The 24,075-nt window shown below is 40.3% G+C and overlaps 1 protein-coding gene across 1 annotated transcript in view; it reads left to right on the top strand.

The window, feature by feature from the left end:
• Positions 1-24,075, top strand: part of CUBN (cubilin) — a 264,469-nt gene that overhangs the window by 218,837 nt on the left and 21,557 nt on the right. The window contains exons 58-60 of the mRNA XM_082649450.1: positions 580-709; positions 4,260-4,477; positions 22,365-22,573. Coding sequence (XP_082505576.1) covers positions 580-709; positions 4,260-4,477; positions 22,365-22,573 — 557 coding nt within the window. The remainder of the gene's footprint in view (positions 1-579; positions 710-4,259; positions 4,478-22,364; positions 22,574-24,075) is intronic.

Genomic DNA, 24,075 nt, shown 5'->3' with positions numbered 1-24,075 from the left:
ATAGAAATACGCGAGACTCAAGAGCTATGCATTTGAGCCCAAAGAGGGGACTAAACTCCATTATTTCAAAAGTGATTTCTAAAGTTTCACCTTACGGTCGTCTGTCATGGACACAGGAGACTCCAATCCATATTATTTAAGATCTTTAGATCACAGCCCTTCCTGGGTTCATAAGCCCACAATTGGATTCAGCACACCTTTTCTAAACTTCCAGCAATCACTGTTATCCCCCTGAATCTGTCACTGCTTTATAGAGAAAGGACAGTTATATTCCAACATGGGAAACGTTTTCTCTCATCATTTTCACTGTGGCCATTATTTTGGCTCAGACTTATTCCATTCCAAGAGGTGCCTTGAAACATTCTTCCCTGCTTCCACCCCTTACTGTCTTTTCCCTCTACCTCGGTGGAAGAATCTGAAGCATTTGTAAGCACAGTAAAGAGAGGTTTACATTGCTTTAAGACAAAGAATTATCATCTCTCTTGGGGAAAAGGTACCATAGTAAAGAATGTCTGGAAATGACTTTCCTCTGCCATGAGTCATAACCATTCTCTGCCTGTTCCCCGCCTTCTGTTGCAGCCTGTGGTGGTGCGTTCAACCTCTCCACCGGGATCATCAAGAGCCCTTTCTATTCCTACTCTGCGTACCCTAACAACATGCACTGTTTGTACACCATCACCATCAGGGACGACAGAGTAATCCAGCTCAAGTACGTAAGACCCATTTACCTTCTTAAGAAGATCCTCCCAGCTCTGTTTACAGAAAAGATGTTCATTTAATGATGCAGAGCACTGATTCTCATCAGAGGCACATACAGGAATCCGGAGGAAGGGGAAGTAAGCATGTGGTGTGATCCTGTTCACCTGGGAAATGGGCCCCCTACCCTCCACGCAAGCCAGTGGTCATTCAGGGGAAAAACAGGCGCTCACTCCACCGGTTCAAACAATTGTTGTAGTTTTCCGACAGTTTTAGAGTAGCTTCGTATACTGGGGTGTAAAGTTATAAGCCTATCTTTAAATCAAAGGGCATGGGGAAGGCAAGAGAAAGCAGTTTCCATTTGGGGGGCACGTATTATACACAAAGAACTTTAATGAACACTTCCACCATTCTCTTATTTAGTTCTTGAAACAGTCAGATGAGGTATGTATTATTAATCTCACTCTACTGATGAGAAAACTGAGTCTCAGAAGTGTCACATAACTTCCCCAAAGTGATATTGTATTAAATGAAGAGTCAAAATCAGAATCCGGATCAGACTGATCTCCTCCCCAAACCAGGTCCTTCATATTCCCTACGCTCTCTCTCCAAGCGTGAATTTTCTAAGTACTTAAATTCCTTTTTATTCCCATATCAGAACACCTCTAAACTGGTGCTATATGAGATATCTTATATCATCAGGAAAATTCTTCCCGATCCTGCATACTTCCAATAAGACTGATGAAGGGAAAGCAACCTCCAGTTCTCTGAGTGACAGAGTTCACTATTGCTGTCATCTGAGATGATGTATTTCTAACTCCTGTGTTTCAGTGATGTACAGCATATGGTGGAAAGCTCTGAAACTCAGCATATGGTGTAGTTTATGGCAATATAGAATTTTTTATAGAAGCTTAATGGGCTAGGACCCCTCCTACCTCCCTTCCTCCTGTATGTCAGTGATCACATTCTCTCCCCCAATCATAAACTCTCCATAATTTACCTCCAGGGACCTCATATGTCAAATGGGTCCTCGGACTGTAAGACACATCTCATCAAGCCTGGTTTGCTTCCTGTATCAGACAGTGAGTGGTCTACAGGATGGACCCTGGAGAGCTCTGCAGGTCCCACCTGAGACTGTTTGTAAAGAGGCTGTGCCCCAAAGCCAGAAAGTCCTTTAAGGCCCAGGAACAAAAGAATAAACAAAAAGTGCCCAATGGCCAGGAGCAGGAGACCTGGGAAGGGATCACCTGCTCCGAATGGACACGTAAGGAACGGTTCTTGTCATTTGCTGTCGTGGCACAATACTTGGTTCTTACACGTGTAGGATTAGAGCATACGCTATGATATGTGTATATTTTTTGCCCTTGCCTGGGCCCTGGGTCTCACCATAGTCAAAGTTCACATCCGCATGCTTGGAAAATGATTACATTCTTTCTAAGAACCTACATTCTGTGAAACAGATACTATTCTAGGTACTGAAGAAGTTGTAGACATTAGTAACACATAAATCCTTCTAGGCTCTCCAAATAGGCCGGCCTCATGACGTTTTCTGTTAATGGGCTTTTGCAAATATTTTCTGTGCTGTCATGGGAAAATGACGCAAAGCCAAAACAGCTCTGAGTCCTCTTGGAAACTCAGATTTTTATCTTCATGGATTCACGTTGTGGAAAATAAATGTGTTGTCTATAGAAAATAAAAATGAAAGTAGTGTTTTTGGAAATTATCTAGCTATTGTTTTGCCTTCTTTTATTATAGGAACATTAAATGTTACATGTGGTTAAAGAAAATTAAGAAATTTTTCATCTTAACCTTTATCATCAGTTGGAAAACATTCAGCCAATCAAAACCTGTTTCAAAATATTGTATCATTTTTTTCTTAAGCCTCTTAAAGGAAATATTTTAATCACGAGATATTTTCAAATTATTCCATATTATATGTTATATATTACAGAGGCTAGCAAAAATACCAAAACCCAGAAAACAAAAACACCTGAGAAAGAAGAACCTAGAAAAATGATGACAGGACATCAAATAACTTAAACAGGTTTTTAAAAAATAAGCTATAATAAACCCACCATAAAAATCCTTAAGAAAATCCAGGTAGGAAGCCTTGCTTGTTTGGGAACTCTGGGAATAGTTACTTGAAATGACAAAGCATAAGACCTGGATTGAAATATGGTGTTAAGGAGCTATATTCAATATCTTGCAATAAACCATAATGGAAAAGAATATGAAAAAGAATATATATGTGTAATTGGATCACTTTTCTGTACACTAGAAACTAACACAACATTGTAAATCAACTATACTTCAATTTAAAAAAAGGAAAGAAAAGAAAAGAAATACTATGTTAGACAATGAAAGAAAAGTCAGGGATGTGTCTGTCAGGATAGGTTATAAGTGGTAACAAACAACCCCAAGGCACAGTAGCTTAACTCAACAAGTTTATTTCTCACTCGTATGAGTGTGTCCAACGTGGCCTGGCAAGGAGTCTCCTCTCATCATGGTCACTTAGCTGCCCAGGTTGATGGAAACTCATTTCTACATTTGCTTCCGTGATCATCACTGCAGTAGAAGGCAGTGTGGCAAACTGAGTAGTAGTTCTTAAAACTTCTTCCAAAAGTAATACGCATGACTCCTGCTTACATTTCTGTGGCCAGAGCATGTCTCAGGGCCACATCACACCTCAAAGTGTGCACAGAAAGACAATCCTAACAAATGTCAGGAAGGCTGAGCGCTGGGATGAGTGGTGACATGCCCGTGACGACCACAGTGATCTGAAATGTGAATTTCTGGTTATAGCAGTTAAATAAGACTCAAGAGAATTTAGTTCATTCTTTCCTACCATTGGTTTTTTAATATTTGTTATTTCTTTTATGAGGAATAACTATTTCTTATTCCTAGTTTTCAAAATCATAATAATAACGATCATTTGTTGGGTCTGTCCATTTTTTTTGAGCATCTACTGTATGCCAGTTACCATAATTTGGATTTTACACATTGTTTCACTTAACCTTAGAATAAACTCCATTTAAAAAGAGGGAAACAGACTGTGAGAATGAGAATAAAGCTCTGATTCTAAAACCAGCATTTCTTCCACTCTATTATATTAGCATTCTTCCCATTAATAAAAATTAGATTGATCTTGATCTCACAAAAATAACAAGGGAACAGAGTAAACACCCTATTTTTAATGAGACTGAAAAACTAAAATGTTGCTGAAATGATAAATAAATATCAGTTCAACTTATCAAAACTTTTATGTCAAGTAGATTTAATATATCCTTGACTGTAAACCCCTGGAAATCCAGGACTATATCTTACTCCTCTTTATATCCCCAGAGCTTATGACACTCCTTGACATATTCTAGTCTCTCAAAAACTTTCCTCTAAACTTTTGAACTGATCAGTAAAATAGTATACTGTTTCTACGTTTCCTATCAAGTGAAACTTGGATGCTGTTGGCGTTTGTCTTGTCTTTTTTTTTTTTAATAAGAACTAAATCTATAATTTAATGGAAACCCGAATGGAGAACATTATTATTAACAAGGTTCATTTCACAGGTTCAATGATTTTGATGTGGTTTCCTCCACCTTCTGCTCCCAAGACTACCTGGCAGTTTACGATGGTTCTAACATCAGTGATCCCCTTCTTGGCAAATTCTGTGGTTCCAGTCTTCCACCAGGTGTTAAGAGCAGCAGTAGTAGTATGTTCCTGGTGTTCAAGACAGATTCGTTTCAAACAGCAAGAGGTTGGAGGATATCTTTCTGGCAGACACTGGGTAAGAATTTTGCGTGTGTAAATCTATTTTTCATGACTGTTAGTTTTCTGCTTTGTTTAATTTTTTTCACCTGTCTAAAGTTGCTCTTCATTTAAGTTTAGAGGAATATGTCACATAAAATTTTGGTTTTAAAAATTACATATGGTGTATTTTGAGTAAAAACAAAAAATCACTCAACATATGTGTCTCTCTAGTATTTAAAGACAAAGTCTGTCTACACCACCATCTCAAATGAGACCTGAGTCTCATTTTATCACCCATGGAAATGGTGGAAGTTAAGCCTATAGGTAGCAAAGTCCAGATCAAGAAAGAAGGCCCTGTAGCCTCTGTTGACTTTATCCTTAAAATGGTGAAGAGCCTGGGAGACTTTTAAGTAAAGAGTGCACAGCCCGACTGGACTTCTGGAAAGATCATAGTGGTAGCAGGGTGGAGGAAGGTGGAAGGAAGAAGCTTATCACAGAATTCCAGATGAGAAAGGTTGAAGGCTCAAACTAACAGAGTGGGAATAAAAACAGAAGAAGGGTGGAAATCTCAGAGATATTCAGAAGGTAGAATACCTTGGAAGTACAGTGTTGGGAACTTCATGCTTATTACATGAGGACAGGAGTTGAGGATGACTTCTATGGGCGACTTGTTGGATACTCATGCCTTAGGAGGCTAAGATTCAGGGAAGAAATATTGTATTTGGTTTGGGTCATTTTGGGTTGGAGGGCCTATGAGATATCTAAATGGAGAAATAGAGGAGGAAACTGAAGCTTGAGAAGCAACTTGGGCGGAGGAGGTGATCTGGGAGTCATCTAGAGGTAAAAGGAAAAGCTGGGTGAGAGGATCAATCAAAAATAGCACCCCCGTTTATTCCCACTGCTTCTGAGAAATAATTATCTATATAGAATTAACTTGGAACTTTGAATCCTTTAAAACAGCAGTCCCCAACCTTTCTGGCACCAGGGACCGGTTTCGTGGAAGACGATTTTTCCACAGACGGGGATGGGGGGATGGGTCAGGTGGTAATGCGAGCGACGGGGGAGCAACAGATGAAGCTTCGCCCCCTCACCCGCCGCTCACCTCCTGCCGTGTGGTCCGGTTCCTAACAGGCCATGGACCGGTACCAATCCACGGCCTGGGGGTTGGGGAGCCCTGCCGTATGAGTTAGCTGGTCTGTTCTCTGTTTATCCGTACTCGTAGCATCAGTGGCACAGTCTAAGATAATTTGTATTTGACTCTGGGAAGTGTTTCGAGTCTTCCATTTGAATATAGAAGTGAATAATGTTCTGAAAACAAACCGCTCACAAAACGAATCGCTTACTGTGAAGACTCAGAGAAACCTGGGAGGTTTTCTACAATAAGAATCCCGACTCACTGTTCAAACTCTTTCTTCCTCTTTACCCCATGCTGTGGCTGACCTTCAGCCCTCTGATAGAGAGCAGAGCTCACCTTCACCTTCTTTACATTTGGTGTGTGATTCTTTTCATGAGGGGAACAATTAGACATTTGTGTTTTGACGGCTTCCCAGTAAAACGCAGACATGGTGCAAATTGTATCAGAAAATCACTTTGCCACCTACCCTACTTAGCTGTATCAACAGTGACTTGAAAGCAAGTCTCATGGGCAGACAGAGAGCATTGCCTTAATGGAATTGCCCAAGTGAAGTGGCGTATAAAACACAGAGGGCTATTTTGAAAGAAAAATTAATTTTCCTTTGGAGACTTTTTGCACAAGAGAACTTGTTTATTCGTGCCTTTAGCACAGACTTTAGAATCAAATGACACATAATTGCATAGCTCTTGCTACCTGCTTTCAAGTTGTTTTTCTTTTTCCTAATGTATTCTCACATGATCATTGAAATCATCCTAAAGTACTCCACACGGCTGTCACCTACGTGAAAGCTTCCACATTAGCCAGTGTTCCCTAACCTCATTAATGTTACATTTTTCTGAGCTACAAAAAGACATTCTCCAACTGAAGTAGCACAGAAGGAATAACCTTACACCGTCAAAGGTCCCGCTCATCCATAAGCATTGGCGACTTTCAGTGAATAACTATTTTCCTCTGGTCACATGCAGAGAGCAGAAATAGGGTCTCATTCCTTGCCTCCCAGTGTGCTACCCCTGCATGCCTCTCACCTCTTCTTCATGTATAAATGCTATTGGCCACTTGGGAATATTTAAGAAGTAATTTTAAGTGATCGTTAGTGGTATTTTTTTTTCCTGAACAACCGATTGTTATAATTTTGTACTGTTTTGGTCTTACAAACCTTTCAAGACCACTCATATAAATTCACTGATCTTTCTGCATAGCTTTTCAATTTGGTTTGTTTTTTGTTGTTTATGGTGAGGAAAAGGGAAGAAACAATAAAGAGTACGTTGAACTCTAGTGTTTATAGAATCTTTTTCTTACAGATCTATACAAAGCACTTAAACTTGGCTCATAAGATGCACTTTTCCCCTCAGTCTTGTCCATTTTAAACTGCCCTGGGCGTCCTGTAAAGAGAGAAGAAACAACTTTATGGGTGGGACAGTGAATTTTAGATTCCAAAACTGTCACTTTAGCCTGGAAGACAGTATCTTCCCTGAATAAATAATTGATGTGAAGAGGAGACCATTTTAGTCTGTGACATCTGTTTAGCTTATCTTGACCTGAACACTGGAGTTTTACAGATTCGCTATTTTGATTCCACACTTGACAATACTTTATGCACGTCTGCTTTAATTTTTCCAAAGTCAGTGAAGAGCCGGCTCATACAATAATATAATTATTAGATAACTTCTCCTTGGGCATTTGTTATATTTGTATTGCTAAAGGCTCAGAACAAATTTGGGGAAAATATCCCCCTAGTTTGTCGCTAATGAATTATGTGGTGAAATCAGGTCTCCTCTTTTATGGAACTTCTGCTATGAAGGGCCACCTGCACAGGATGGAAGGTAAGGAGAAAGCAAAAGCCAGCACTTCCCGGGAGCTGATACCTACCTGTGAAGTATACCTGCCTTTCCGCTTTCCCCATCTCTCCTCCCCTCCATGAATAATTGATCCCCGATAACTGATAACCAGTGGAGTACTCATCCTGGGGTCTGTGAAACTCTGAAATTATCTGCAGATCTCAGCGTTTTTCTGGAGAGTATGCAACTTTCACCCGATTGTCAGTGGTGTCCATGATCCTGTGAAGCTTAAAAAGCCTTCAGTCCTATGGATTTGGCCCAAGTGGGCAAGCCCCACGGTGCAGAACTAACACTGATGAGTACCGTTTATTCTACCCACTTCTGCTTGCTGAGTTCCTGCCCCTCCTTTACCACCAGAGTCTGCTTCAGCTCTGGCTGTGCTCATCTGTGTCACTCACAGAGCATTTCAGACCTGCAAACGTGTTTTTAAGCCATCAAAGCCCCCATTTCTTCTTACTGTACTGGTCTCACGCCAGAGTGCCTCTCAGTCAGTCTGTTTTTCTGTTTTTATTTATTTATTTATTATTTTAAAATTTTTATTTATTTTATTTTATTTTTTTGGCTGCGTTGGGTCTTTGTTGCGGTGCACAGGCTTCTCACTGCAGTGGCTTCTCTTGTTGCAGAGCACGGGCTCGAGGCACGTGGGCTCAGTAGTTGTGGTACCTTAGACGCCAAACAGAAAGACTGATACGGATCAGAAAGTAATATTGAAGACCTGGATTTCTGCAGGGCTCCATGACCCACCCCACCCTCTCTGTAAGGCAGAGGAGCGGGAGAGAGGGGTCATTATTATCAACAGGACGGCTCCAGGGTGCGCTGAAATCTAACCAGCAGACCCTAAAGTACATTTTATAAGTTAAAACCAAAATCAAAAGCTAAATTCCAATAAAATTCCAAGGCCTCGCAGACACCTAGCACGTAACTGTTACTCCATCAATCCATCGTTATTGGCTGTGTGAATGAATTAAAGAATAAATGGATAAATGATCCTTACTTTATAATCACATTATATTATGTATAATATGTATATGTTATACATCGTATCTAGATTCGCCTCATTCTCAATATGCAGTCGTGGTTCATATAATTCAGCTATTACTCGGGGTGGTAAATTGGATGACTTTTATCCTTAGAGAATTAGGAATACAGGGTCAGACTCAACATTCAGGTGGTGTGTCTGGTCTCTGGATTTTTACGTGCTGCCTTAACATCTGGAAACTGACTCTCAGACATGCTACAGGAAGACAGTTGGCAGTGGTGGGAAGAAGTTGAGGTGGCTCAACAGGAGTTTACTTGTAAGAGGGGATGGAGAAGAAGGAAAAGTACACAGAAAGCTGATGCCAGTTTGGGGCCCCAAAGATGGAAAATATAACCACAGCACACGGAGGAAAATGTAACAACATATCAAATTCAGACTTCTGGTTCTAGTTATTTTTAAATTTCACAGTTTTGGTGTTAAGTTTGGACTTTGGGAGGGGCGTTCTAAAGTTCTATAGCTAAACATTAAAAAAATAAACTCAAAAACATTCAGTGACACTAAATATCGATGCGTCTATGTTGTGCTTCCTAGCAGCCTGGTGTTAGCTGCCAGACGACATTACTTTTAAAAGTACAATTGCAGTAAGGTAGTTGAATTATAAAGTGAATAATTTCCTAAGTCACTGCTCAAATAACCCTCAGTTTAGCGAATATGGGGATATTACTTGAAAGCAGTGTTGTTTGTCTGTTCTCTTAATGTCATTTGCTCCCTCTGATGAAGTCTGACAATGAGATGAGCTGAAATTGTAAACCCATTTGCAGAAAACTAGACTAAGCTTATTTCCGCTCTTTTTAAGTCTTGTAACGTTCACTGCGGATTAGGCATCCCTTGGGAGATGATGCCAAAGACAAGGTTATCTGCAGTTTCTCCTTTGTGGGTTTTACTGACAAGGGTTTTTTGCTGAGCTGAGAATGTGGGAATGTGATAAAGAAACTAACAAATGCTTAGTTCACCAAAACCTTACAAAAGCAGCAGGCAGGAGTAAAATTCCAGATCAGCCAAAAGAAAAAGAAAAGGTTTTTATGAAAATATATTCCAATATCAGTCTGTGCTCTAACCCACTCACCCCCTCCTTAAATGACCAAATTGCTGCTCCTGGTCTTGAAGGATAGGGTTGTCATTGGGAAAATGAAACCAGATGGTACTGTGAAGACCAAGCTAAGTGATAAAATTGAGTTAGTGGTAAATTATAAGATAACACTTTGAAAAACATTGAAATAAACAAGAAGCTGGCAAGCAATTATTCTGCATAACCTAAACAACACCAGCCCTCCTAAAAATGCAACTCATCCAGCAACTGGATGTTTAGGATTAAATTATTTATAAGCATAGATTCCCTGTAATAATCATTATCCTTATTCATTGGGCCTGGCTTTAATGTAGTGTTTCCAGCAGCATAAAAGCAGACTGGTCAGCATTAAACACTGAAAGAAATTCTTTACTTGTAAACAGTTGTTTAGAGATAAAACATTGTCAGGGACTATATTCTTCTCTTTGTTCTGAGATGTGAAAAATCTGCTGCCTTTGTGTGGTAGCTTTAATTTCAGTTCACCCCCAGGAGAAGATGTCAGGGATGCCCAAGGCATACAGATAAGGACTGCCTGTCACTGAGCTTCTATGGGAGGGGCTTTGCATGGATTTTCTCATCTAATCCTCACAACTACCCCTGAGACAGGGATTATCCCATTTTACAATGGAGGAACAAAGAAGTTAGGAGATTAGGTAATTTGCTTGCAGTCAAAGGGTTTATAAGAGGTAAAACCAAGCTTGGAATCAGGTAGGACCATCTCCCAAATTCACCCTTTTCCTAAAATGCCCACATCGCTTTTGTAGAGATCAGTGAACACACTCAGGACGATGAGGGATTCTGGGGGTGACTTTTCTCAAAGGCAAGTCATTTCTTTTCTAACTCTTTGGGGAGATAGAGCTACTTTTCTCCATTCTCATCTTCTCCTTTGACACTGCCTGCTTTCCAATTTGTACCTAGTCCTAAATAGTGCATTTAATTTACTGTTACTATATAAATATTGCACATAACTGCAGCAGTCACTATTTCCTCCTTCCCATAAGGAAAGGAAAAAAATATTTTTGAGTAAAATATACTATTTATAAATAATATAGCATAATTATATATTTATAGTATACTTATATTTATGATACAAATATATTTTATATATTATAAATATAATATACATAAAATATATATGTTTAGTATTTATATTTTAAGTAACATTTATATTTACAAATAATTTATATATATATGCATACATATACACATACAGTAAAAGCCCATTTTCTTTCCGCTGTTGACAGACAAATGTCACATCTATCTTCACAGCTTTGCATGATATAATGGTAAAGAATTAGCACAATTATGTGGAGTATAATTCCATTGGAATATAAGGGTAATAAATTTCTGTATAACAAAAATCTCTAACCCCAAATGATGGCCTCCAATTTAGTAAAATTTCTTAAAATTCTATCAAAATTAAGGAACTTGGGCATTTATTTTTATGTTGTAATCCTAATTGGCATTCTCATATATTTTACTTTACAAATTGGGGAACTGAGTCACACAGAAATTAAGTGACTTGCCAGGGCCTCTTAGCAAATCTTGAGCAGAACTGGGAAAATAATCCGTCTCCACTAAATCACACTGCCACCAGAGTCATAAAATTTAAATATCAATAGCACAGTGTGCAACCTAATATATTAACGAGAACAACAAAACAATTCCATGCCCTTGTTTACATTATTAAAAACTATTGTATACTCTGGTTTGATGAATTTCATATCTTTTCTAACGCAACCTATTTTATGACAATTGAATAGCACATTGCTATTAATCCTGCTCTCTAAATAGAACAGTTTCTAATTTTTGCTAACTTTTGACTTTGTAATTGTCAATGATGAGAGAAAGTCATTCTTCTATATAGTGTGCTGCACATTAGAGCGTCTGGAATTTTACAAATTTTTAGATTTGCTCTGCCTTCGGAAATCCAACACTCAGAGATCAGATTTGCTTAAGTAACAGAACTAACATCATTTATAATTGCAAATTTTTAGCTAAACAAGCATTTTCCTACAAAAACAAAAAAACAAAACTACCCCTTCGGCAGTGTTTTCAATCTTTTGGTGATATTTTTGGTGTTGTTCTGCTGGTTGTTTCTTCACAATCAAATATGCCATAAAAGTCAACTAACTTACCTTTGAAACAGGTTAATACATAGGACCAAAAACTTGGTCCTGTGCCTGTGTGTGTATATATGTATATACACGTATATACACACATACACATATATATATACACATATACAGACATATATATAGACACACATGCACATGTACATAATATGTTTATTGCATAGTAACAACTTTATAAATCAAGAAATATATTTAATCCCAAGAATTCCCTTATAAACTTAGACTAGAAAGCAAAGATCCCTCCAGTCAGAGCTAGCTATATATTTTCTGTGCTTTCCTGAATTGCTTATTCAACAGTATTCACCAGCTACTTACTATGCAGGCAGTGATCTTTTCTCTGGGGATACGAAGACGAATTCAACAAGATCTCTATTTCTGAGAAGCTTACTCAACAGTCAGCAAATAATTGTAAATTCTGATAAATGCTTTTGTCAGAAGTATGTGCAGAGGACAGCAGAGGCAGAAGCGATCTGAAGTACTTCGGCACTGAGTAAAATAAAAAGGACACAGGAAAAAAAGTTCGCGAAATCACTGCAGGGAGTGTGAACCGTGAACTGTCGTTAGTGGTTTGTACATGTATCGCACGCTGTGGGGATAGACTGTCTAGGTTCAGACTCAGCCCTGACACATCCCAGCAAGTTTGACCTCGGACAATTACTTATCCTCTTGATTTTCTCATCTGTAAAAGGGGCCCACTAATAGTAACTACCTCATAGGGTTGTGGGGAAGATTAAACTAGAACATTCCCTGACACCCTTTTAGCACGCACTAAATTTTAGCTATAAATCATACTCACTCGGAAGGCTGAGAAGGCCTTCGTTGGGAAAGCAGGCATTTTATGTGCAAAGTTGCAAAGTCCTATCCCATTTCAGAGGCCACACACTGGCTTGCATGTTGTTACTACCGCTTTGGGTTGTCAGGTAGAGAGCAGTAGGGGCTGAAACAGGAGAGACAGGAGGAGGTGGACAAGGTGGGCTCTGCATCGGTTGCGGATGGAACCGTTCATCGTTTGGAGGCTGGAGAGTACTACGATCTAATCAGATGTGGTGTAGGAAGCACATGCTAGCACCTGTGAGGGTGATATTTTGAAGCAGGGGCAGCATTTTAGACAGAGAAAAATTGGGAAAGTATTGCCATCATGTAGGCAGGGGATGAGAGCAGTGACAGTGTGAAAATAAAGAAGGAACTTGAAAGGAGAAGCACTTAAGATACAGGATCAAGAGGACACAGTAGTCTTTGAACAATGAATTGAGGGAAAAGGAAAACATGATGACCCTAAGGTTTCTGGACAATATCCCACGATACCGCTATCTAAATGTAAGTTTACAGGAGGGCCAGGTTTCATAGGAGAAAGTAATAATGTTTGGTTTTGGTGCGAAATGTTTGGTGCCTTTAAGGCATCCAGCTAATGTTCAGCAGGTAGTCAGATACGAGAATGAGAAGCTCAGTAGAGAGATCAGGGCTAGAACTCTGGTCTTATTTTGCTTAGAGACAGTGTAGTGTGTAGCACATATACGTTTGAAATGATTATATCTTCCTGGTGAATTTGGTGAATTGACTCATGTTATTCTGCAAGGTCTTTTTTTGGTTTTTTGGGTTTTTTTGCTTTAATGTCTACTTTTTCTGATTCAGTATACAGCTTCCCTAGCTTTCTTCCAGTTCATGGTATATTTTTCAATCTCTCCACTTTCAACATTTCTCTACCCCAAAGAATGTATTTGGGTTTTGTTTTACTTTGTCTTTCAGTTGGAGATTGGACCATGTTACTAATAAAATTACTAACATTATTGGATTTAAATAGACCACCGTATTGTTTTCTGTTTGTTCCATATGTTCTTATGTTTCTTTAGCCATCTTTGTGTTTTTGCCTTTTCTGAATTAATCAATTGTCACTCTCTTTTAAAAATCATTACTGTCCGGGCGGCGGGACAGGCGGGCGCGGAGGTCGCCTGTGCTGGGCTGCGTGCGGCGAGGCTCCGGCGCCTCCGCAGAGCATCGCGGATCCGGGGAGCATCGCGGGTCCGGGGAGCATCGCGGGTCCAGGGAGGGGCGGCGCCGGCCCTGAAGCCTTGAGAACACGGCTAGGCAGCCGTAGTTCAACGGGGAGCTGGCCTAATGGGAGCTAGGCGCCTGCTGGCGTCTCAGTTCTTGGTGGGCCCGGGAGCCCGCGGTGGCCAGGCCGGGGACGACAGCAGGTAGGAGTGAGCCGCTGGTGTGGTGACGAGCAGGGAAGGGAGGACACTGGCTGTCGGCCTGTGAACCCAGGCAAGAAGCAGCAGCCGACACAATCCAGACCCGGGTCCGTGGGCCCAGCTCGGTCCTGGGCGGCCGGTCGGTGGAACAATCCAGACCCGCAGGTGTGGCTCTTGTCACTCTAGGACTGGCTTCGGGACAGATCCTGCCGCTGAGCCCGGGGCGCCGTCCTCAGTTCCCCGGGAGAGTGGAGTGGAGACCGGGGTGTGCGCGACTCAGCACTGCGGCCACGCACGTCCAGGCCACCGGCAAGGGCAGTGGGGAACCTGGGGTAGTGGTGGGAGTGTCCTCCGATGGCAAAGAACCTGCAGGCTTCTCAGATAACTTTGGTGTAGAACGTCGCTGCGTTGAAAGGCAGTTCTGTGTGCTTTTCCCCCCTTGGCGTGTATCAGCAGTGCTGAGGCAGCAGGTGTGATGCAGGAGCGTGAGCAGAGACCGTCTGGAATCCCGAGACTCCGGGGAAACTAGAGGGGACAACCAGCCTAGGGAAGAGGGCCCTCGCCTCAGGGCCCTAATCCTGGCTCCAGCCCGGGGGCTGAGGGGAGCTGCAAAGTCTTCTGGGCGAGCAGAGCCCCCAGTCCCGAGCTGTTCTTCGCTGTGTTTGGGTCATCTCCCTCCATCCAAGGGGAGAAATCTAGAAGAGGTTTAAGAATCAGTGCTTTAAGAATGGATCTCGCAGCTGAAACCTTGGAACACGTGTTTTCAGCACAAGGTGTTAAAGTTAAGGGAAGGATTTAATGCCTTTTCAAGGAGGGTGTCTCCATGTGGGCAGAACTAGAGAATAAATGGGTCTTGAATAAAGAAAACAAAAATAAATAAATAAAAATCATTACTTATATAGTCAGTTACTCTTAGGGATTATAACATTCATCTTTGACTCATTAGAATCTAATTTAAAACTAGTCCTGTTTTGGGGGGCTGGGTACGCGGGCCTCTCACTGTTGTGGCCTCTCCCGTTGCAGAGCACAGGCTCCGGACGCGTAGGCTCAGCGGCATGGCTCACGGGCCCAGCCGCTCCGCGGCATGTGGGATCTTCCAGACCGGGGCACAAACCCGTGTCCCCTACATCGGCAGGTGGACTCCCAACCACTGCGCCACCAGGGAAGCCCTAAAACTAGTCCTTTTACCATATCATGATAAATGCAACATTTTAACTCCATTAGTCTACTTCCTGTCTTCCGTGCTGTTAATATCAATTATTTAAATTCTACATATGTTTTAAGCATATAAAATGTTTTTATTGTTTCAGTTAGTAATTATGTGTACTTACCATTGCTTTTGTTCTTTCTTCCTGAATTTCTGTGCTTCCATCTGAGATCAGTTTATTTCTTTTTGAAGAACTCCCTTTAGTGTTTTTTTTTAATTTATTTATTGCAAATCTTCTAGTAAAAATGTCTTTTGGTTTTTGTTTTTCTGAAAATGACTTTATTCTGTCTTAAATTTTGTGGGATTTTTTCTCTGAATACAGAATTCTAGTTTGGCAATTATTACCATTCAGCACTTTAAGATGCTATTTCATTGTCATCTGTGTTCTGTCATCTTGGCGAGAGAGTCCTTATGGAGTACTTTCTGTGCTATCCACACTTGGGACACCCTCACCCTGGTCATTCCATTGTGGTGTGCGGTATTCTACAATGAGCTATCACTCGTGTGTGTGTGTGTGTGTGTGTGTGTGTGTGCGTGTGTGTGCGTGTATTTTAGCCATTCTGATAGAAATGTATTCATATCATTATGGTTTTAATTTACATATCCCTAATAGTGAACAATTTTCATGTGTTTTTTTGGTCATATGTATATCCTCTTTGGCGAAATAGATGTTCATAATTTTTTCCCATTTTTTAATTGGATTACTTGTTTTTCCACTATTGGGTTTTGAGAGTTCTTCATATATTCTCAGTAGTAGTCCTTCCTCAGGTACATGGTCTGCAAATATTTTCTCCCAGTCCATAGCTTGTCTTTTTGTCCTCTTAACAGGGCCTTCCTTAGAACAAAAGTTTTTAATTTTGAAGAAGTCCAGCATATCAGTTTCTCCTTTTATGTATAGTGTTTGGATAACAAGGCTAAGAACTCTACCTATCCTGAGGTCGCAAAGATTTTCTACTTCGATTTCTTCTAAAAGTTTTATGGTTTTACATTTTTCATTTATGTTTACGATCCATTTTGAACTAATTTTTGTTCAAGGTCTGAGGTTTAGATTGGACCTAATTTTTGCCCCTGGATGTCCATTTCTCTATCACCATTTGTTGAAAGACTATCCTTCCTCCACTGAATTGCTTTTGCATCTTTGTAAATAATCACTTGGACATATTTGTGTGGACATATTTCTGGGTTCTTTATTCTTTTCCATTGATCTGTTTGTCTAACACTCCACGAATATCATACTATCTGGATTACTATAGCTGTATAGTAATAGGTAGATTGATCCTTTCCAGTTTTTTTTTGTTTTTGTTTTTGTTTTCAGTACGCGGGCCTCTCACTGCTGTGGCCTCTCCCGTTGCGGAGCACAGGCTCCAGACGCGCAGGCTCAGTGGCCATGGCTCACAGGCCCAGCCACTCCGCGGCACGTGGGATCTTCCCGGACCGGGGCACAAACCCGTGTCCCCTGCATCGGCAGGCGGACTCTCAACCACTGCGCCACCAGGGAAGCCCGATCCTTTCCAGTTTATTCTTCTTTGTCAAGATTGTTTTAACTATTCAAGAGCCTGTGACTTTCTATGTAAATTTTAAAATAAGTTGTTTGTTTGTTTTGTTTTGGTTGGTTGGTTGGTTTTTATTAAGACTTTATTTTTTACAGCAGTTTTAGATTTATAGCAAAATTGAGGGGAAGGTACAGAGATTCCCCTTATGCCCTCGCCCCTCACGTGCACAGCCTCCACCATTGACCACATCCCCACCAGAGTGAGACATTTGTTACAACTGATGATATTCAGTGAAGCATCATAACCACCCAACAGCCATAGTTTGAGTCACAGTTCACTCCTGGTGTTGTACATCCAATGGATTTGGACAAATGTGTAATGACGTGTATCCAACGTTATGGTATCTTACAGAGTATTTTCAGTGCCCTAAAAATCCTCCGTGCTCTGGCTGTTCATGCCTCCCTCCCTCCCTCCCTCCCCCCAACCCCTGGCGACCACTGATTCTTTTACTGTCTCATTAGTTTTGCCTTTTCCAGAATGTCATCTAGTTGGAACTGTACCGTATGTAGCCTTTTCACATTGGCTCCTTTCACTTAGTAATATGCACTGAGTTGCTCCCATGTCTTTTCATGGCTTGATAGTTCATTTTCTAGCCCTGAATAATATTCTATTGTCTTGACGTACCACAGTTTTAAAATAAGCTTTTTTAAGGCAACAGAAAAATCTTGCTGGGGCTTTGGTAGGAATTACAATGAAAGCTGTGCATCATTTGGGAAATAACTGGCATCTTTACTAGGCTGAGTCTTCCAGTCCATGAATACACACGTCTCACCATTTATTTAGGTCTTGAATTTCTTTCATCACTTGGTAACTTTCAGCACACAAGTTCTGTATACATTTCAGTAAGTGTATACCTAAGTATTTTATTTTCTTTAGAGCGATTGTATTTTTAACTCTGGTTTCCACACATGCATTGTGAGTTTATAGAAATGTGATTGCTTTTGTGCCTTGTTCTTCCAGCCTGGGTTCTTGCTGAACTCATTTGTTAATCTAGGAATTTTTATGTAGATTCCTTGGGATTTTCTGCATCTGCAGATAGTGGCAATTTTATTCCTTCCTCTCCAGTCTGTATTTTTTTTCTTGTCTATTACAATGGCAAGAGTTTCCAATACTTTGTTGAATAGTGGTGAGAAAAATGTCCTTGCCTTGTTCCTAACCTTAGGAAGAAGGCATTTAGTTTTTCACCATTAAGTATCATGTAAGCTATATGGTTTTTGTAGATGCTCTTAATGAAGTTGAGAAAAGTCCCTTCTATTCCTAGTTTGCTGAGAGTTTATGTCATGATGTGTGTTGGATTTTGTCACATCCTCTTCTTGCATCAGTTGACATGATTATATCATTATATATTGCTTAATAAGTCATTTTTAAAATCTCAAAGTTGGTGAGAATGATTTTCATGAAACGCCATAAGACTGTTAATGCATACATAGGGTGTTTTCAGTAATACCAAAATAATGCAGAATAAATTAAAAGTTAATTATATAATTTTCCCGAGTTCTTTATACATTGCATTGCTCTTTTACTTGTGACTATAGCTCCTGATTAACTGCTGAGATTACCTTTCTTTGAGTATTTCAGTTTTATGCTTCCCAAATATTACCAGACTAAGTACACATTCTAAGTTAAATTAGGCTGGGTCTCAAATTAGGATGTTTAAAGTGAGGCAAATTGAGTGACATTACTGAAAACAAACAGAAAAACATAACTCAGGTTACAAAAGCCATTAAGAAATGTTTTCCTTGCAGATATAAATATGATACTTAAAAGGTGGTGCATGTTTAAGGTTAGGGAGTAGAGAATAATAACTCCAATTCACTTTTAGCAAAAAAGACAAGACATGTTCATCTGAAGCTTAGTTGAACTTTTTAAATGAATTCACTGCTTTAGGGCAGCTGTCTACTGTAGCTTTGAAAATCACAGCAAGATTTACTCAAAGAAAGGATTATGGAACTCCCATTTCCCTAAGGAACCAGCCTTAAAGGCATTTGTGTTCTGTTTCCTGTGCTTCAGTGCTGCTTCCTTCAACTACATTCAACTACAGCCTGAAGCCCTAGCTGGCTCACTGGGGAACAGGAAAATGCCTGAAGTCAGGCCGATTGTTATCTGAAAGTACAGCTAGCCAGCCACCATCTGTCCAAGTAGCGGTTGTCCAGGGATGGACATGGACATCTTTTATTTGACTATTTATTCATATAATATTATTCATATAGAATATGAGTTGTATAATTCACTCATATAATGTTATACTTCAGTTATTTGACTATTTTAGCCAGGACTATCTGATGATAATTTTAGTTCTCCTTTATTTTTTTACTTGTATGTATATTTTATGAGTTCATCAATGTGCTCTATTATAGTTTGATAATTCAAAAAAGCTATTTTTGTTATTTGTCAGCTATTGCCACAATAATGCTGTATAACAAATGATCCAAAATGCGGTGGCTTATACCTAGAATATTATTTTTGTCACTTACGGGTCAGCAGGCCAGTTTGCCTGCCTGTTCCAGGATGCAGGTTGACTGTGCTTGGCCTACAGTACAGCCTGGAGTCAGGTCTGCTCTCCACGCAGGTACCCAGGGTGTGAGCTCTTGGTGGATCACAGGAGGACAAAACTCCAAGCCAAAAAACATAAGCACATTTAAGGCCTCTTCCTACTCCATGACCATTAATATTCCATTGTCTCAAGCAAGTCATATGGTGAAACCTAACATCAAGTGACAGAAAACATACAGCTAAGTCCCCTACCTATGAGTAAACTCTGTTCCGAGAATGCATTCGTAAGTCCAATTTGTTTGTAAGTCCAACAAATTTAGCCTAGGTACCCAACTAACACAATCAGCTCTATAGTACTGTACTGTAATAGGTTTATAATACTTTTCACACAAATAATACATTAAAAAAAACACAAAAAATGAAACATCTTTAATCTTACAGCACAGTACCTTGAAAAGCACAGTAGTACAGCACAACAGCTGGCGTCCAGAGGCTGGCATTGAGTGAACAGGCAAGAAGAGTTACTGACTGGAGGAGGGAGGGGAGGTGGGAGATGGTAGAGCTGAAGGATCACAGCAATAGGAGGTGGAGGGCAAGCTGCCATTTCGCTCACACCTGACGTTGATGCAATGCACGTTCGCATCTTTGAAAGTTTGCAACTTGAAGGTTCGTATGTAGAGGACTTACTGTACTCTGTCCATTCTGGGGCCCTGCAAAGAGAGATTCTGAAAAGTTAGGAATCATGCAGTCTCCCACTCAGTCTGTGCCAGTGCACACCAGCGATCTGCAGATCCTTGCTCTGGGTTTCCTGAAGGGAGGGTATCTCTGTCTTAGGGCATTAGTAGCAGAAGTAGCAATGATAGCTGCAGCAGTAGTCTTGTCTACTAAGTGTGTATAATGGCACTCTTGGTGCCCAGTACAATTGTCATTCTGCCCTTATTAACTTATTAGCAACAATTAATAAGCAAGGGGTGATAAAACATATAGCTTGAATTTTTAAAAATAGCATTTAGTTTTTGCAGCTGATGCGTTAGTAGAATAAAGCCCAGTGGTCTGGTTTTCCTACATGCAGACCTCCAGCTCTGCACTGCCCCTTGCCTCCGCCAGCCTGGACCACAGCGGTGTCCTTGGGCCTGGCTTCATCTCCTCCAGGCCCTCCCTTATGTGCAAACGTGACCACCAGATGCATCTCTAGGTCAGACTTGACGAGAAAGTGCATTCATTCTGACCCTACCACTCCTCTGATCAAAAACCTTTCTAGTGGATCCCTATTACCCCGAGAATAAAGTCTAAAGGTCAAATTCTATACATGTAAATTCTTGTCCACGTAACCTTTGGTTACGAGGTCTTTCAACCTGGACTTGCCAATACCAGGCAAGTCTACATGGTCTCGTCCTATTTATCCTTTAAGATGCAGATCAACTGTCACCTCCGCCTTGAACATTCTAGGTCCTCTTAGCCTGAAGTAATAATCTCCCTTTCTTGCAAAACTCACAAGACTTTTCCTGCCTCTTTCATGGCACCTATCATTTTCTAAATTGTATCATTATTGTTGATTTACGACTTACCACTGCTATTAGACTACCATTCATCTTCTCCCATCTCAGTACTAAATAAAAAAATAGATAACTAGCAAGAAGCTACTGTATAGCACAGGGAACTCTACTCAGTACTTGGTAATGACCTATATTGGAACAGAACCTAAAAAAGAGTGGACATGTGGATATGTATAACTGATTCACTTTGCTGTACAGCAGAAACTAACACAGCATTGTAAATCAACTATACTCCAATAAAAATTATTTTTAAAAATACTAAATATATTTCCTTGGCAATATTTAATAGATAAATACTTTTCTCAATTCATTAATACCCTGAGTAATTGTTCTTCCCTGCTAGGCGTGTCAATAAGCTTAAGTGGTTGCCTTAGGTAACAGTCAGTCCGCACTGGAGTGAAAACTGTGCAAACCCCACTTCTTCATCTTGCAGGCCTGTTTCATAGGAGCAGAGTCATGAGCATTGCTTTGGTTTCAGAATAATTTTGTTCTAGATGCCACCTATGGATATGTCAGGGACTGGGCCTTCGGAAGCATTTCAACTCCAGGAAACATCGGACTGTGCAAATACTCTGTATTTTTCCTTGCCTTAGAAGCTATGACAGGGTAGCCTGACCTCCTAAGTAAGGCACCTATCCTGGAAAACGCTCCGCGCCTTTGATATCCTTTGCATCCGACGTCGGCAGCCATTGTTTGCCTTTCCTGCCAAGAGCGTTTCCTGAATCTTAGCGCTCCCTAATGTTGAAATCAACCCTTTCACTTTTAACAGATCAAGTAAATGGAATGAGACTGTGAATTTAACTGCGGAACTTGTAATGACGCACGTTTGTGTAGAATGCAAGCTCTATGAATACTCTTTTGAACGCCTATTTTCATCTCTATTCCTACCAGGGCTGTTCTGAGCTTAATTCATCCTCACGTATATCTTTCGAAATTGTCAGTAAAGTTTTTCTTCCTTACCAAGGCATCACCTTAGGCTGTGGAGTGGAAGAAACTAAATCCCGTGCTCTGAGGAGTTTGTGCCGTATTTTTTTTCATAGTTGAGTATTGAGAGTATTCTTTATCTCTCTTTTGTATTTTTATTCTGAATTTCAGGGTTTTCATTTCAAAGTAGATATTTTTCTCCACTAAAGTTCCTCTTCTTCAGCTTCCCCTTATTTTTGGAAAAGAAAAAATTCAAATATAGAGTACAGTTCAATATAAAGTGGATTGTAGTGTTATATGCCTCTCATCCTCCTTCTACCAGATTATTTAAATAAAAGATTTGTTGAGAGCCAGTTTTCTTGGGATGTTGGGTAAAATCTTCTTAAATTCAGTTTTCAGTCTGATAGCGTTCATAAAAGCAGAACATAAAGGTAAAACGGGTTCACAGTTTCCATCAGTTTTGTTATGCAAAATACTTTGTATAAAATTGGATTTTTCAAGAATAGAAAAAAGCTCCAATAAATCCCATCAAGAGTTCCAAAAATGCATATAGAACCCTATCTGTTTACCCACTTTTCTAGGCAGCTAGATGTGAGCTGGTAGAGATTGGTGGATTGGTGGTTGAAGAGGAAATAACAGCAAAGAAACTAAGATGAGGGGCAGCAGTCTGATAATGTTCATCAGAAAAAAGAAACGATATGATTTTTAAAAACCCTCCTCATAAAATTTCAGTTTCCTTCTCTTTGCTCTGCATCGTGATGTGTCTTTTTTTTTTGAACACAGGGCCTCAGCAAGGATGTGGTGGTTATCTGACACGTTCAGATGGTACCTTTGCCTCTCCTGATTCTGATTCGAATGGAAGATATGACAAGAATTTAAACTGCATATGGTTCATGACTGCCCCTGTAAACAAACTAATTAGACTCACCTTCAACACATTTGCTCTGGAGGCAGCAACTAGTTTGCAAAGATGCATTTATGATTACGTCAAGGTAAGGCTATTATGTTTCTTAACAGAGTCTTCTAATACAGACTTTTTCATGGTGTATTCCAATTTGTACCACACAGGAAGTCCTGAAAGTTGTGAGTGCTGATAATTTTTACAGAAGAGCTCTCTCTTTTTTTTTTTTTTTTTTTTGCTGGATGTGGGCCTCTCACTGCTGTGGCCTCTCCCGTTGCGGAGCACAGGCTCTGACGCGCAGGCTCAGCGGCCATGGCTCACGGGCCCAGCTGCTCCGCGGCATGTGGGATCTTCCCTAACCGGGGCACGAACCCGTGTCCCCTGCATCGGCAGGCGGACTCTCAACCACTGCGCCACCAGGGAAGCCCCGCTGATAATTTTTAAAATGACCTTTTCTTCAGTGATATAATGTATAATATTGCAGATGCTCTATCTTCACATCAAAATAATCTTTAATACAAATGACTCAAAATGTTTGTGCAGCTTCTAACATTAGCTTTAAGATTTACTGTTCCTCCAAGCCTTGTCAAGAGATGATCTATGGGGAGATAGGTTGTGTGGAAAGAGATACTCAAAGGATCTTTGGCAAAGTCTAAAATAAATGACAGTGTCTGTATGCAAATCATCACTCCTTACTTTATTTTCAAAGTTTGTATATTTACTTATATTACTTTTAGATGTGAAAAATATCTGAGTTCTGAAGTCCCATTAGAAGTAAATCAAGAAACGTTTCCATTTTTAAATGACTCTTTAATATTAAATCATTGCATCTCTCAGGCTATATGCACTCAGGTTAAAAGTGCTAAGTAGCATCAACCAGTGTAGACCACTACCCTCCTGGGGGAAGACCTCAAGTGAAGCAGCATTTCCGCTCACAAGGAGCTTAAATCTGATTGCAGAATTAAGGGATGACACATGCAAGTCAGCACTAGGTAGTTCAGGAGAGTCAATGTGCAAGTGCATGGGGCACAGGCTTGAAGCCATGTGCAAGTTTAAAAGGGAGGATGATTCATGATCATCTGCTGTGAACAAGAAAGACTTCATAGAATGAGAGGACACTTATTCAAGTCGGGAGGGAGGGCATTCTAAGCAAGGCGAACGTACAAAAAAGGCATTGAAGTGGAAAGAGTGAAGAGGCAGGCTTTATCAGAGCAGAATATTGTTAAAGCGGAACAAGAAATAAGACTGGCTAAGTGGAGAAGTATCCAGATTGCACAGGCTCTTGAAAGTCAGGCTAATGGCATTTAGATTTTAGGCAGCTGGAAATAAGGAGTGATTGCGGGTTTTCCAATGAGTGGTAAGTTGAGAGCAGTAGGTAAGAAAGATGACTCTGGAATCAGCATTCTGGGTGGATGGTCAGGGGAGACTCTGGAGTTAAGACCCCAGAAAGAAGTTACCGTTAGGTAAGAAGGGTACAGAGACGGTGCAGATAACAACCTTGGTGTGAGAGAAACTTTTAAGTTCAAAAATTATCTTAAATTTTACAGAAATGGGTTTTAAAAGTAAGAGAAGGAAAAGTCATAGCAAAAATAC

This window comes from Grampus griseus, assembly GCF_964374135.1.
Source record: "Grampus griseus genome assembly, chromosome: 2".
In the NCBI taxonomy this organism is placed as follows: domain Eukaryota; kingdom Metazoa; phylum Chordata; class Mammalia; order Artiodactyla; family Delphinidae; genus Grampus; species Grampus griseus.
This window is presented reverse-complemented; position numbering and strand designations above follow the sequence as displayed.